Below are 16,363 nucleotides of genomic sequence, written 5' to 3'. Positions count from 1 at the left end.
GCAGTTTGTTAACAGTGCCTAGGGCAGAAGAGAGCACAGCTGGTGTTACTGAGCGTACAATTTTTCCAACTTCTTTTCTTTGGAAGGCTCCCAAAGTGCTGTATAAACCTATGAACCATCAGTCTTTGAAGCAAACCACTTCTGTAACTTCGCTAATTTAACTGGGTGTCTTTTAAAAAAGAAAAGGAAGAAGACTGGCATGTTCTGTTGAATAGGAAGGAAGAATATAGGATCTGATCTGTCTCACACATGAAACTAACAGCAGACGAATTGAACTCTATGCAGAGCACTTCTGATTTGAAATAGAATCTCAGAGAATACAGCAACATGTAGACAGAGCTGTAGATTTTGCTTGTGGCCAGTATTGTATGGTACAGGTAGAGTGTTTGGTGCTGGGAGGAAGAGGAGTGCAGGAACGCAGCATCTCTGAAGTGGCCTCCTATTGACATGACAGAAAGTAGTAATGGGGGCAGGAAGTCTTGGAGCGCATAGTTGCAGTTGTCCCTTTGATATTGCCAGTTTGAGTCGCTCAAAGTTTTACAGGTTGTGTAGATGATTGCTACAGATTTCACACAGCCGAACCTGAATCTGCTATTGTGTGAACGTTTAGTGGAGGAGTTGGAATTTTTGTTTCAGTTACAAATGTAGGATGAATAATGTGTGCCAGTAGTAGAAAGGGGCAGGCAAACCATTTGAATTTAACACAGAGGCATCTAAAGCAAATGAGAATGTTCATAGCAGGACATAAATGTATGGCAGCAGCATGAAGGGGAGTAGTGTTCACATGGAGGCAGCCATTCTTTTCAACATACTCTCATAGAGCGATGGAAAGCCATCGCCCCACTTGCATGTGCGTTCAAAGCGTGTAGCAGCAAGGAGACCAGGCTTTAAGAAAGCCAACGATCCCTAATTGCATGCAATAACAGAAGGAAGCCAACATTTCCACAAGCCTAAAAATACATTTTACAAACTCTTAGAATTGCAGATATCATTTCCGCTATCCTCGTCTCCTGCTTCCGGTCTTGCCTCTTTAAAAGCCTTTGGTGGAATGCAACCAGTTTGCACCAGGCACACCATTCCCATTTGGCAAATATGTGGATGCTTTAGATTATGCATAATTGTACAAATAAGCACCGTGGTAAATTCTGAACTGCAGATGCTCTTTATGACAGCTCCCACAGCCCGCCCCTTATAAGACTATTTTACAAAGCTGAACTTTTTACTGATGCAGACATTGTGGTTTCAGTAATAAAGCATTTCCCCTCCCCTCATACCCCTTTGAGCCTTTTCCTGAATTCCACCCTGATGAAGAGTTCTGGTGGACCCAAAAGCTTGCTCATTATTTTCTGGGAAATTGTTTGGTTATAAAAAGGGTCTTTTTCAGAACAATGGTGGCATTTTAGCCCTTAGTCATGCAAGCTAGTGTAACTTACCTTTCTTCTGGTTAGCTTACTTGGTGGGTTTCCCTTTGGGAGAAGCTGATTTATTTGGCATGCAGAAGATTGGCAGATAGCACCCCAGAAGATAATCACCTCTGTTGCGAAGTAGGTGGTAGTGCCTCATCCTTGCCTGTCCCTGCTTCACTGGACCTCTGTAAGTGTGGTATGGAATGATTACAGCAGCATAAACATGTTTATGTAGTTTTATTTATAATCACCGCTGTCCAAAATCACTTGCAGAAACGTTCAGCATTTATATTCTGTTGATGCTTTTTCTTCCAGTAGATCATAGAATCAGATGAAATGTAAAAGCAGCATATTTGTGTTTAAGTACTTTAGTGTTTAAATTCTCCTCCCCTTTTCATTTTTACTTAAAGCTGTGAAGTTTGAGATGAGTCTCCTTAAGAAGATCAGCTTTGGTCTTGTAGCACTAATAGTCATGATTATTGTTGTGCCTGGTGCTGCTCTTTTGGTCAAAGGTAAGTGTCAAAAATTAATATCATTACTACTTTCCATCCTTCAGTCTGAAGGTTCCAAGGGTGGTATATGATTAAATATCTCAGAACCATAAAACAATAATACAGTGGTACCTTGGTTCTCGAACTCAATCCGTTCTGGAAGTCGGTTTGACTTCCAAAACGTTCGCAAACCAAGGCACAGCTTCTGATTGGTCCCAGAAACAATGCCCACAGCCGAAACAGACGTTCGGCTTCCAAAAAGCGTTTGCAAATCAGAACACTTACTTCTGGGTTTGCAGCATACAGGAGTTGATTTATTTGGGAGCCAAGTTGTTCGGGAACCAAGGTACCACTGTATAGTCCAAACAGAAAGAAACAAAAATCAGAAATGGCAAGCAATCAGGCATCCAGGACCTCTCAGCCTTCATTTTAGGCCTGGGGAAACAAGTATGTCTTCAGATGACATTTAAAAGTCGTAAATGTAGGGGACAAACAAACCTCTGTGGGGAGGGAATTCCACATCGTAGTGTGCCACATTACTCTGCCATGATCTATGGATATCAGTGGTACTATGAGCAAGTCATGCAGATCTTAAAGCATGGGCTGAATAGTAACAAGGGAGCTGGTCCTTCAGATAGTTGGTTATTAAGTAGAGCTAGAGCTTTGTCTACCAGTGGGTGCACCTCAGATTGGTTCCTGTATCAGGCAGATAGCCAGTGCAGATTCTGGAGGACAGGTACAGGGTGAGTCCTTTAAAAGAGGCCCCGTGGATACAGAGTACACATGTTCCACGGGGCCTCTTTTAAAAGACTCATGATGCCACTTTGCAACATCTGTCAGTATCCTGGCTGCCATGCTGTATACCACCTGCAGCTTCTGGGCCACTTTTAAGGGCAGCACCACATGGGGCATGTTGCAGTAGTCTATTGGAGAGGTTGCCAGAGCTGGTGAACCAGCCAGATCTGGACATAACCACTGAAGCTACTTGGGCATCAGTAGAGCTCCTTCAAGCTTTGCAGAAGGTTTTATATACCAGGTACGGGAGATGAGAAATCTGTTCAAATAAAGGAAAAGGGGAAGTTATTACCTTCTGCACAGGGAAAGGAAAGGAAGCTTGTAGGCCTCAGATGCACACATTATTATTATTATTATTATTATTATTATTATTATTATTATTATTATTATTATATTAATTTATACCCTGCCTATCTTGCTGGGTTTCCCCAGCCACTCTGGGTGGCTTCCAACTGAATATTAAAAACACTATACAGCATCAAACATTTAAAAACTTCCCTGAACAGGGCTGCCTTCAGATGTCTTTTAAAAGTAAGATAGTTGCTTATTGCCTTGACATCTGCTGGGAGGGCATTCCACAGGGCGGGCGCCACTACCAAGAAGGCCCTCTGCCTGGTTCCCTGTAACCTCGCAGCCAGGGAACTGCCAGAAGGCCCTCGGCGCTGGACCTCAGTGTCCGGGCTGAACAATGGCACACAATCTTACCCCTCCTCCAGATTTTGTTAATGCTAGGAAATAGTTCTCTCCAATTCACAGCTCATACCAATTCATACCAAGTGAGAGAGACAGTTTAACCTAATAGCACCTAGATTTATATGCACAGGGCCAGCAACACTGGTTCATTTTCTGGTGCTCTACTTGGATCTGATTTAACTTGTTTGTTTGACTTTCATTTACTAAATTAAAGGGGGGGGGGGACTTACTAATTGTATGCGCTGTATAAATATTTTTTCTAGTAGCCAAATATTTAAATCAAAGTATTCGGTTAGCTAAAAAAAAGTTAATAAAGCATACTTATTGTAGTTTAAATGCTACTTTCAAACAAGCCCAAAGCTTCATTTTGTTTTATTTAACACATGACAGTTCAATAGCATGCTCTTTAAAAAAGTAAAACATAAATGCATTGAAAATTGCTAACAGACTAATTTTAGCATGCCCAAAGAGCTGTGAATTGGAGAGAACAAAATCTGGGGGAGGGGCAGAATTGTGTGCCACTCTCAAACTTGAACAATCTGTGACTATACCAGATTGTGAACCGTGAGCCTAATTCTCTAAGTGATGCTTTTTTGCAACCCCTTTTAATTTCCGTGCGGGATTTCAAGGACAGGCACTCACCTTCTTCCTATTGTTAATCCTTTTCTTGTTCAGTATAAATTAGTCGTGTCAGAAATAGCTAGGAGTGGTAAGATGACTGAGTACGGTGGCCTTACTTTGTTTCTGCTTTGATTTCAGATGTGGGGGATATTTGGCCATCTAAATGTTGCTGAACTACAGCTCTCATCGTCCCCAGGCACTGGACATAACTTGCTTTGGATGATGAGAGTTATAATTCAGCAACACCTGGAGAACAAAAAGCTTCCCCACACCTGCTGTATTTCTTTTGCTGTGCAAGCACTGTGTGTAAAAGAATATGAGTTAAGCTAAGAGGCTGAGAGGGGGCATCACATGTTCCAAGAAAGGCCTGCAATCTCCATTGACAAAGTTGGTAACAGAATCTTAATCTGAATGTTAGCTTTTCAAGTAAAAGAGCACCTTTTTTTCTTATTTCGTAGTCTTGATATGAATGCTTTTGTTATGTGAATAGCTTGGGTGGTTCTGGAGTGCTGTTTATTACATCCTGTTATGGAAACAGTTCTAGTTTCCTCTTGCAGAGGGCATTTAAGTAGGTCACCTTCATAATTTTCTGCTTCTTTTAGGATATGGTAAACACTGTTACTTTAAAGGGGTAGGACTCTTGTGATTGTATCACTTAATTTTTATTGTCCTTGAGGCTGTCCAGTACTGTTCCTTTCTCAAGAACTAGTAATAAATGATGTATTCCAAGAATACAATGGGTAAAATAATATATATTTATTCGGGGCACAAATGTGTTGGGGTGTTCTTTTCCTCTAAATCAATAGCTTTATGGGTTGCAGGATTTAAGAGCAAGGGGTAATGTAGAGTCTAGATCAAAGTAACACTTGGCTTGCTTTCCCTGAATAGTAACTGTTCTTTTCCTTTTTTATTTCATTTGGCTTCTTGCAGAGGGCTTTACATTAGCATCTCAATTTGGTCTTGGCTTAGTTGTACTCCCTACTATCCTTTTGGTGCCGCCTCTCTTCTTTGTGTTTCAATCAGGTGAGAATCTATTACTTTACTAACTCATAATAACTCATAAGTTCATAATGGATTATGAACTTGTTTTCATAATCCATTGTGGTGTGGGGAGAGGAAGCAGAAAGGGAAGAACCCCTTAGATATGTAGGGTTGTAGATGTTTTTATCAATGTTAGCTCCAGCCCTGTATTGGATAACCTCTGGGAGAAATTTTAGCATTACAGTCGTACCTCGGAATTCGAACAGAATCCGTTCCAGAAGTCCGTTTGACTTCGTTCGGAAACAAAGGTGCGGCTTCCGATTGGCTGCGGGAGACAAAATGTCCAAGTCACAAGGCGTTCCTCAACCAAGGTACGACTGTATTGAGGTGTAGCCTGTGTCTGTGTTGTGTCATTTCACTGCAGATGCTGGAGAGAGTGAACTTTTGTCTCCTCCTTTGCCATTCACAGAAGTGTGGTGTTACTTGAAGCCAATATATAAGTTGGCCTCATCTGCCACTGTTCCCTGACAGAGACAAGAAACTAAGCTGCAAAGATTGTTTAACTTGGTAAAGATAAGTGGATGAATCCAATACTCTGATTAGCTCTGATATAAGCTCTGGTTCGCCAGAAGCGGCTTAGTCATGCTGGCCACATGACCCGGAAGCTGTACGCCAGCTCCCTCGGCCAATAAAGAAGATGAGCGCTGCAACCCCAGAGTTGGTCACGACTGGACCTAATGGTCAGAGGTCCCTTTACCTTTAAACATGTGTGCACCTAAGTGCTGAAAGTTAGCTGGATTGAGGAATGCAGCTACTTGTCTTTGGTATATCATTTGTGTTTTAATATACAGCGTTGTATGTACTGTGATGTAATAAGATAAATTAAACGAGACAGCCTAGCTGTGGGAGGTTTTTTGGTTGTTTTTACTTAACATTCCATGTAGCACACGTTTACACTGGTTTCAGTTACATTTCAGAAGGTGTTTACTTTGTTCCATTTTTCACTTATGTATCTTTTTGGTTTTGCCATTCTTTTCTCAATAACGTATGATTATTTCCCCAGTTTTCGAGAAGCCACCGCTCTTTGCAATTATTCTGATAATTCTGAAAGCGCTTGGATATTTAATTGCTGTGGCAGGTTTGGCTACAAGTTTGCCAGGTGAGCAATGTATTTTATTAAAATTCTTTACATTTTTTGTTCCCTAGAAATTATTTACCCTTTATACTATCAAGGGGAATCAGTTTGCTAGCACACTTAACAAATATCCTACAAAGCAGCTTGTCTGCATTATGAAATGCACAAAGGGTGTGTGAAATCCACACGGGGTTTTATAGAACAGGGATCTATGAGGACTTGGAACTACTATTTTATCTCTTGAACAAACAATTGCCTGAAGGTGGTGTTACCTTCCAATTAGAATGCCTATGCCATGTACTGCTGCATTTTGTAAGTAGGATCTAAAGGGTTTGCATTAAATTGTTAACTTTGTAATACTGCATATCCTAAAGATCCACTCAGAGCTACTGCTGACCTTTTTTGTAATTATTTTAATTTGTGCCCACAATCTTAGTGTGTGCGGTGTGTTTGTGCGCCCGCCTGCGCGCACGCACACACACTCATGCAGTTTTCACTTCATGCAGCAGAGAAAATTGTGAACATAAATCTTTTCACATTTAGATGCATTTCTTTACTCTTAACAGCATTAAACATCAGCAAGATGACAGAATGTGTGAAATGACTGAGTTTCAAATATTTAAAGGTTGTTTTTCTAAGGGTGGTCAGCCAGAAATAATAATAGCATACTAGACATCTAAATATGCTGTGCTCTTTTCGTGGGGGCGTGGAGATTGTGCTTAGATTTGAGTTTAGAAAAAGCTGCCTCTGTGAAATTACATTTATTGCAGCATTTAAAAAAATAAAGCAAAAGAGCTGCTTTTTTTTTTCTTTTTTTTTTGGTCCTAAAACCTTGTTTGAATAAATTATCTTTAACTGCAGGCATCCAGTCTGCAGCCCTTTCCACTGCTCTAAAGCAATATTCAATGTTTGGCAAATAAAGCGGCAGTAGCTCTGTTCTAATGGCTCTGTATTCTCGCCTCTTATCTTTCTTATTAGATAAAGGCTAGTTCAGGGTTGCAGTGACTCCTGTGGATTGCAGATACTCATTTGAGATCACAAAATATCTGAAAGGAGTTTGATTTTGCTATGCAGTTTCTAGTCTTTTCCTTTGGCTTTAGTGAGAGGTCCACCACCACACCACACCACACCAGCACACAAAATTTGGGGTCTCTGATTAATGAAGAGGAAATTGATTGTATGCATTCTTAAATTTCAGCAAGATTACTAAGCTTTGTGTAACTGTGTGTCAAAGTCATTGCATAGAATTTTGCAGAATATATTTTTTTCGCTCACGGTGACTCATTTTAACACAAGTCTATTCAACAAGTCTTCGACAAGTGTGTGAGTTGTTCTTTGGCATCCAGCATCTAAATATTTCCTCCACACTCACCATTTTGAGTTTAAAAATAATTGTGTTTGTATTGGGGTTTTTTTTTCCTGTCCTAGATGGAAGTAACATCTGTTCTTCAGTCTCCTGTCAAGAACTTCATTGTTAGTGAATAATATTTTAATTTCACTAAACTGCATATTATCAAAGAAGATGTTTGTGATCCAGGTTTTAGCATAAAACCATTGAAATTATGAGTCTTAGAGACCAATGCTTGCAGAACATTAAAATACAGCCAAGTGTATTTGTTTGCTGTTGGTTTTTGACCCACAGATCCTTAATATTTTTCTGCATACTTCTTATGGTGGTTGATGCATGTAAAAGATACAGCAAAACCTGACACTTTCCGTAGCAGTTAATGTGCACATTGGTGCAAGACATTATGGCTGTAGATCTTTTCCTAAGTGTTGTAGTTACATTGCCAGACCAACTCAGAAAATAGAAACAAAAATGCTAACCTAAATACTCCATTTTCTCTCTCTCAACAGAATGCCCACCAAAACAAACTTCTGTTGTGATTGCAGGCTTAGGAATTATTGATATTGTAGCAGCAATTGCTTTCATTTATATGGTTGTTATTGGTAAGTACTATTTACTTAGAGTATACATGAAATGCTTTATCTTAAATCAAATGAATATTCAAACAAAGTTCTTGTTTAGTGCCATTTCGGAGAGGATTGACCAGAAGATCACAAATGCAGGTTGCCTTGTGTACAAGCAAGGGGAACCCTCACATCCAGGGGCCAAATGCAGCCTTGCCAGTGCTTCTTTCCAGCCCTCAGGATTCTCCCCAGGTCACACTGCTCACAGATCCTGTTCTGTACCCTCATTGAAGGCTCTTGACTGGCTGAGACTGTCCTTGAGCTATGATAATGCCCCTTGCTTGCTTGCTTGCCTGGATGGAGGATGTGTATGTGGGGGCGTGTAGATAGAAACCAGTGACTTCCATGTAGCTTGAATGTAGCCTCCTGTACAAAGGGAAGAGTTGCATTCTTTGTTCCACCTCTGGCTCCATCTACTTTTTGCCTTGGGTCTCGCCCACCACTGGCATACGGCTCCCAGAAGGGACAGTGGCCCTCAGACTGAGAAAGGTTCTCCATACATGGGGTGATGCAGAAAAAGTTCCTTTACCACATGAGTAGATTTGGGGATGGCACGTGGGGAGAGGAGAGGGAGGTGAAGTACCATTGTGAAAACAGAAATCCTTGGGCTAATGGAACAACTTTGCTGGATATTGCACCTAGTCTATCAGATAAATATTTGGGGCATTGAGTAGCATTGTTTTGAAGGAGGGATGGAAGTTGGCAGTGGATCTCACTGATTTGTCTCTGTTTGCAAGGGTTATATTGGGCTGTTTTTAAGTCCTGTGCCATGAGTACAATGAGCTGCCTTCCATTGAGTGGTGTGGAGCCTATCATTCTCCTTTCTTTCAGAAAAACTTTTTACGGGAAATAGAAGGTGCTGATGTTGTTCAGTAGGGGCACATATCCAGCAACTGAGTTCTATAAGGCATCTTGTGATGCCTTGTAACGCAGATCAATATTTTTGGTCTGGGGGATCTATTGATAAAAGGAAAGCAATCAGCAATCAAACTTGGGGGCACATAATCAGGTCCCAGGCTTACTTGAAGTAGAACTTTATTCCAACATTGGGCCCCAGATGTTGTTAGCCTACAACCCCCTTCATACCTGACCATTCAGCTGGGGATAATGGCAGCTGTACTCCAATATCATTTTGGAGACTCAAGACTGAAGAAGCAATATGCCTGCATTGTAAATGAAGGGAAGGTGAGTTTGCTGATTGGAGAGAAAATGGGATGGGGTTGGGTAGGCAGTTGTTGACTATGTATACCTGAAAATATTTGGTCTGGATTTTCTATATGCAAGTTATGTGGATGAAGAATGTGAGGGTTGCTCTGGCACAAATGCTGCTTAATAGGTATTTGAAAAATAAACGCAGTCTTGCTGAAAGGAAAGTTTGCAGGCTAGACAGTAATAATACAGCTGTGTGTAATCTTGCACATAGGCCTTGAAGTCTTTGAGCTGAAATAATAGATATCACATGGTTAAAACTATCCAGAGAAGCATGTAACTTGGCCCATGGATATAACGGGGCTTTCTGATTCTTACCCCCCCCCCCCCATGCACAGTAGCATCACTCTTTGAAACTATGCGTTCAGAGGGAAAGGTTAAGCCCTTTAAAGTTTTTCTAAGCTTTCCGAGTGCTTCAGAAGGAAGGAACGCTTCTGCAGTTCTTTCACAAACTTATTGAGGAGGTAAACATGAAGAGATTGGAACTGCATTCACACAATCTATTCCAAAAGTGTTTTGTGTACGTAGCTTTTTGTTCTATGTATCCATGTCCCACAGGTGCTTCTGATACAGGTGTGAAGGGAGAGGACTAGTACTGTGTAATTGTGATCTCGGCTGGGTCATGATTGACCCAAAGCTGAATTATGTGCGGAATTGCACTATGACCATGATTCCATTGTTTTGTCTATGTTTGTGTGTGAGAGTGCATCTTTTTTTTAATTTTTAGTAAACTTATGTCCTGCCTTTCCACCTGAAGACTTCCAAAGGTGGCTAACAACATAAAATTTTAAAAAAACAATTATCTGCTGATAGTGATAGATACAAGAGCTGAGCAGACTTCTGCTTTTTGGAACCACTTTGTGTTTTGTATTGGAACTCCAGCCTATATGTCCACCTCTAGTTAGTGTTAAAGGACCATGGTTCATTTTATGTCTAAGAAATTGTTCTCAGTGATAGAACTGATGAGGTCTCACTCCTTCAACACAAGTGCACTCCTGGTTCCTTGTTAGCTTTCTTCATTTCAGCAGCCTAATTTAGTTGCGGGAAGTTGTTGCTACTGTAAAAATAAAAATCGAGCACCAGAAACCCTTGCCAATCTAATGTCAATTGCCCATGAATCTACTAGTACATTGTGCTCTAACTTCTAACCATCACTGCTTTAAAACAGGTAAAGTGGGCAGCAGCAGGTTTGTTTTTTATTTTATTTATAAGCCCACAGCAGCAGCCAAATAAATTAAGAAATGGCAGTTGGAATAAATAAATCTTTAAGAAGTGGTGAAAGACCGTTAGCGGTGAAGAAACAGCCAGGGACAGGAAGGAAGGAAGAGGAGGATAGAAGAAGAGACAAATATAGTCACACATTGTAAGATAAAAGCCAAAGTGAGTCTCCCATGGCAGGTGTGTGTTCTGCATCTGAAAAAGCTGAAGGCTACTGCTGTGGAATCCATGCATGCATGGCTACGAAGTCTGCTTCTTGGCTTTGGGTCGTAGAGGTGGAAAGTCCTGCATGTGTACCATTTTCATCCTGTATACTGCATTCCAATAGCAAACATGAAAAGGGAAGGAGGGACATGTGGTTTTAACCAAAGATATAAATATTGAAGAAACATTCCACACAATTTGTGCTTTGAACATGCACTCCTGGAAAGCTTGCAAGAATGCAGGTCTGGGCCAAGAAAGGAACTTTGCACGAGCAACCAGAAGAAAAGCTTTGCTTCTGTCACACTCCTGCAATGTTTAAAAGATAAGCATGGGAAAAGCGAGGAGGATGAGACCAAGACACAAGAAGTAGAAAGGAAAAGAGAACATATTAGACAATGGCCTCATTGCAGGTAATGCTAAAACCATGAATTGTCACATGCTTCCCTCTTGCCTCTCCTCCCGTGTGATTGGAAGGAGTTTGCTAGCCTTTGCTTTCTGTTTCACAGCATCTCTCAGCAAACATCACGTACCAGTAGGAGGCGCTGGCTTAAACAAGCTGTGCTTCATGTGCAACAACTGAAAGTAAATGCTAGTAGCCATGTAGGAAAATGGCAGGAAGGGGACAGAGCATGAGTCCAAGGCTTTGGCTGAAATTCTTTCTTGGTCATCTTATGTCCCTGCATAGTGGTGATTAGATTTGTGTGCTTTGAGTATCCAGTAAGAAATTGTGCTATATTTTTACTTGTAACCATAGGTACCAGATTCAAAGATCATCAGCCTCCAAAGGTAAGCTTAAAATTAATGCATACGGGGTTGCTGGATGACTCAGGTGATACATAATGTGATTCTGAATCTTTCACAATTGGTTTGATCAGATTGGTAGCAAGTAGAATCACGGCAATGAGAATTCTTGTCATTTTAATAGGTTATGTAGACATGCAACCCTGGCTTTGCCTCATTATTCATTCAACTCTTTATTCATTCAACATCTTTTCCCATCTCCATTATACAACGACTACAGAGTGGAGACTTGAATTGCAGCTTTACCACTCATACATTGGAATCGTTAAGAATGGGAGAAGTAACCTTTTTTAAAATAATAAAAAAGCTAGAAAAATTTGAAACATTTGAAAAATAAAATCAAGGCAATGCATTTCAGGTAACTTGTATACTACAGCTTTGAACGGTGAAATGGTAGTAGATTAAAGCCTAAAGATTAAGCTCAGGCCCCAGTCAGCACTTCAGAGAGTAGTGCAATTTGACTCTTGATTCCTTCAGAGGCTGCTCAGTTCACATCAGGTCCCAGTTTCCATTTGGTGAAACCAAAGCTTTGCTGGGTTCGTTTTCCTGCAAGGACAGCTTTTACAGTTTTGGAGTGGTTAAAAAAGAATGAATCCAATCTCCTCTACTTTGTTGTGGTAAATTTGTTAGGGGATACTGTGTCTCTTCAAGAGATATGTGCTTCCCTAAAGGTGAAAACCTGCCAAATTTCAGAAACATAAATGCAGGTGATTTTTTTTGTGTGCTAGGTGCCTTTTAAAGGGATTTGCTTTCCTCCTTGTGGTTTTGGGGGAAGTTATTTTTGTATGAAAATGGCATACTTTCCTAGGAACACCTCAACAGTGTAACATGCAGAATTTCAGAATGATGGGTGCTTGGGCTAGGGGGATAAGAGGAATGAGGTGGGGGGAGGGAAAGCCCTGCTTCAGGCTTATGCTCTGCTCAGTTGGCCCCAGAAAGTCTCAGAATCGAAGTACAAAGCTGTGTGTGCGCGCGCCAGAGGCCAGCAGCACTAGAAGAACTAACAAGAACAAGGATATTTATTTCTTCGGCATTCCTACCCCAAAACACTGCAGTTAGAGTCCACTGGTAAAGGATCATTCCCTCCAATTAAAACCCAACCTCGTCAGTCACAAAGATATTCTCCCCAGCTCCCCCCTTCCTTACTCTGATTTTTTTTCTTTTCTTATCAGCTTGGGGGGAGAAATTTGATGGAGGCCCATTAAACTGCTCAAGGTGATTTGGAGGGCCTCACTTGAGCTCAGCTAAGTTTCTGATCTTTCCAAATTGTTCTGATTTGGCTGAGGATTTGTGCATATGCACAATGCTAATAAGCCCTCCTCCCTATTCTTTTTGGCTACTTTCTAATGTGGAAAGATCAGCCCAGAGAGGGATTGGCAGGAGGCCGTGTGGTTCTCTTACCCTTCATCCCTGCTTCCTTATATAGACGCACTGCCACTCTCATATGACTGGAAGGCAAAAAGATGCTGCGCTTGAAGTTTGCTGTTAGACTGTTTCTCATGAGCAGCGGATTGGTTGGTAAAGCTGTTTATTCACTGTGCCACTTTAGGCTGCAGATGGGGCTAATATGATTGAATGCTCTTCTGTCAACAACAACAACAACAAGAGCCCTGCACAAATAAAAATTAATGAGAATCATTCTAAACTAATCTTTTCCCTGACATGTGAGTTCTTTTGGCTGATGGTTGGGGGTAGCAGGTGGGGAGGAGGAACATGGAAAAGCATTCAGTTTGGTTAGCTGCTTGAAGTGGTACAATATATAAATGGATTTACCACCGCTTTTGCTATGTTTGACATCTAGGCCTGCATTTTTTTTTTACTCTGGTGTATACCAGTGGAACTGGGATATATATATATATCCTGAAAGCACACTTGAAAGGTAAAGTGAAACGGCAGGTGCTTCTAATATTTCTTCATCTGTCAGACCTGAGCCCTTGCTTGAAGTTTCATTTTCTCCCCCTCTGGCAGTAGGAGAAATTGATAGCCATACAGCTACTGTTAAAAGGAGGAGATCCAGTCCTTTTCCCTGCAAATTGTAAAATCTGTCTGTGCAGGGTGGCCTTTGATCTATCATGTAAGCTTCCTGGGTTGCACTTCACACTGTTCTGGATATGTCAGGTTGCAAATAAGACAGCTGCCCTATGCCCTAGTGCAGACCTAACATTTATGCCAATAGGCAGGAGATCAAGAATGTACCTTAAGCTTCCACACATCCTCTTTCCCTGTCCCATTAGTTCCTAACCACACTTCTTTTACAATGGGAGTTTTCAGACTGGCTGCAAGGCAATCATGTTAACCATGATTTGTTTATTGATTTCTTTTTTTAAAAAAATGTACAGGCATTCTCTCTCCCCCCGCCCCATGCGTGTCCTACTCATGCGCGGGCGCTTTTACACGGGTTGCTGTGAAATAAAGAAATAAAATGATTGAAATGGCACGCCTTCCCTCTCTTGGAGCTGCTGCCTGCAAGTTGCTCAGGTGCTACTGCCCGGGTCATCTTCCCTCGCTTGGTACTGCTGCCTGGGAGTCACTCTCAGCCGCTCGCTCGCTGCGATGGGAGGGATTGGCGGGAAGGCTGGGAGCAGCAGCCCCAAGCAAGAGAAGGCACACTGGGCAGTGGCCCCAAGCAACTTCCAGGCAGCAGTTCCAGCAGTGTACGCGAGTCTCTCCCTCCCCACCCCATGTGCCTTCCCTATGAAAGTTGGGTGCTCCTCCCTTTTTGCGATTTCAGTTATGTGCACGGGGGCCCGGAACATAACGCCCCACATAAGTGGTGGGGTGCCTGTACACACAACCCTTTGGTTAAAATCATTTGAGGTGCATAACCCTCAATAAAAAACAGTAATAACAAACCCCATAAACAATTAAAAGGCGCTGGGAAATGCAACTTTTAATATAGCCAGCAGAGAGAGAAACATGTATGCAGTGAGTAGTTACAATCCTGGCCTTAATTTTTCCTTGTATCCACTGCAGATAATACACTTTGACTACTTTGATTGGTCTTTTATCAACTCGTTGCCAAATTTAGTACACTTCAAATGTATTTTCCAAGTCTGACGAAGTTTTCCTGAAACCCTGGGGTTCTTTTTTTCTTCTCCATACCAGGCAAAACTTATTAGTATTTTTTTGCCAGTTAGTGGTTATTTCAGAAGATACTGGGAGTGGTATATTCAAAAAATAAAAACTGTCTTTGAGACTACTGTAATTTCTGGGGCAGACCTTTTCCTCATGCAAAACACGTTTAAACATCATGCATAAGTTTTTCATGATTAACTTTAGTTAGCTTTTCCGGACTTTGCATAAATACTTAATAGGGAAATCTCTCCATTAAATCAGATATTTTGTTAATTTTTTGTTTGTTGTCTTATCTAAGTTAAAACAACCCACCCAGTTTGTAAAATTAATTTTGTAACAGAAATCACATTAAATTCCTTAATTGGGTTCAGTACCTTCTCGAAAGAGTTATTTGAATAATATATAAATAATGCCACAGCATCTGCTTATGAATTAATTTAAATATCCTACTGTCCCATCTTAATGGTACTTACTGCCTGCTTAGACCCTGACACTTTGGCTCAAGGCTCAATAGTTAGGGGGAAATGAATTTAAAAATAGATAGGGTAAACTGAACGTACACAACTAACTGAGACAGAAATATATATCTTCAATATTCCTGTAGAAAATTTCCCTTCCAGATCAGCATTTTCCAGAATCAGGTACAAATAGCTCTATTCTAAATAGTCAAAAGCTTTTTCCATATATAAAAAACCCTCTATGGTTTTTAGACTTAGTAATCACATTTATTATATTCAAAAGATTCCTTATATTCATTTCTAATTTATGTTTTTCTTAAATAAAACTTAACTGATCTTCTGCAGTATACTTCCCAATGATTGTGTTGCCCAGATTTTAAACTCTTGTTTTAAAAGGGTGATGGGTTGGTAAGATTTGTTTCCAGGAGCATCTTTATCCTTTCTTAAGGATAAAGAAGCCTATGTTTTTGGAAAGGTTTCTTCTTGCATATCTGCATTTAATGCCCCCAGAAGAAGATATGACAATGCATTTCAAGAAAACATTATATTTATTACCAAAACCATCTGTTCTTGTTTTAGCATTATTTTAATTCAACAGCAGCTGTATAGAGCTCAATAACTGTAACTGGCCTTTGAGGATTTTCAATATCTGTTTTTGTTAAACAGGACCGTTTAATGTTTTCTAAATAGGAACTTATTTTCTTTCAAGAGGGAGAAGCTGAGGGCTACATAACATTTCCTTAATTCATATGCAGTGTCCTTTGGCTTTGTATCAGCCCTGTTCCTGTTCTTCAATTGCTGAACCATGTTATTAGATTATTTTACATACATAGATGAAAGTAATCTGTTTGGCTGGTAGCCTTCTTGAAAAAATGCCTTGAAAAGTTTTGGGTGCAATTGATTAGGCCAATTTGCTTTCTTGGGACTTCTAAGTTGCCTAATTTTGTCTTAAACAAAGGCATATTTTCCTGCCCCTAATTGTTGAATTTGATTGATAAGATCCTTCTAATCCCTTCCCCTTTTGTTATTAAATAGGCCACACTATGTTATCAAGACCCTCATCACTGATTTTGAGGCCTTCCAACCAGTGACTATAGTAGTCTCAGAAGAATTATTAATTCAGAAATATTTCTGCATCTTAGCAGTCACAATCTGATATTGTAGTAATAAATTCTTGACTTGCCAACAGCTATTTCCTGATTGGGTCTTATCACATGTCTGCTCTGTTGTAATGAGAGCATATCTTCATATGTGTAAGTTCATAGGTACAGATGATCAGAAGAAGTTGAGAATGGAAGGATGAGT

General features: G+C 40.6%; 1 protein-coding gene across 7 annotated transcripts in view; it reads left to right on the top strand.

Annotated features, from left to right (window-relative positions):
- The window catches only part of CD47 (CD47 molecule), a 46,135-nt gene that overhangs the window by 21,013 nt on the left and 8,759 nt on the right, over positions 1–16,363 (top strand). For 6 of the 7 annotated variants that reach the window (XM_028726709.2, XM_028726708.2, XM_077927198.1 and 3 more), the window contains exons 4-8: positions 1,817–1,918; positions 4,937–5,029; positions 6,051–6,146; positions 7,980–8,072; positions 11,479–11,510. In XM_028726709.2, the coding sequence (XP_028582542.1) occupies positions 1,817–1,918; positions 4,937–5,029; positions 6,051–6,146; positions 7,980–8,072; positions 11,479–11,510 (416 nt within the window). The remainder of the gene's footprint in view (positions 1–1,816; positions 1,919–4,936; positions 5,030–6,050; positions 6,147–7,979; positions 8,073–11,478; positions 11,511–16,363) is intronic. The other variant, XM_028726713.2, reaches the window with a different exon arrangement.

Source organism: Podarcis muralis, chromosome 4 (assembly GCF_964188315.1).
Source record: "Podarcis muralis chromosome 4, rPodMur119.hap1.1, whole genome shotgun sequence".
NCBI lineage: Eukaryota > Metazoa > Chordata > Lepidosauria > Squamata > Lacertidae > Podarcis > Podarcis muralis.
This window is presented reverse-complemented; position numbering and strand designations above follow the sequence as displayed.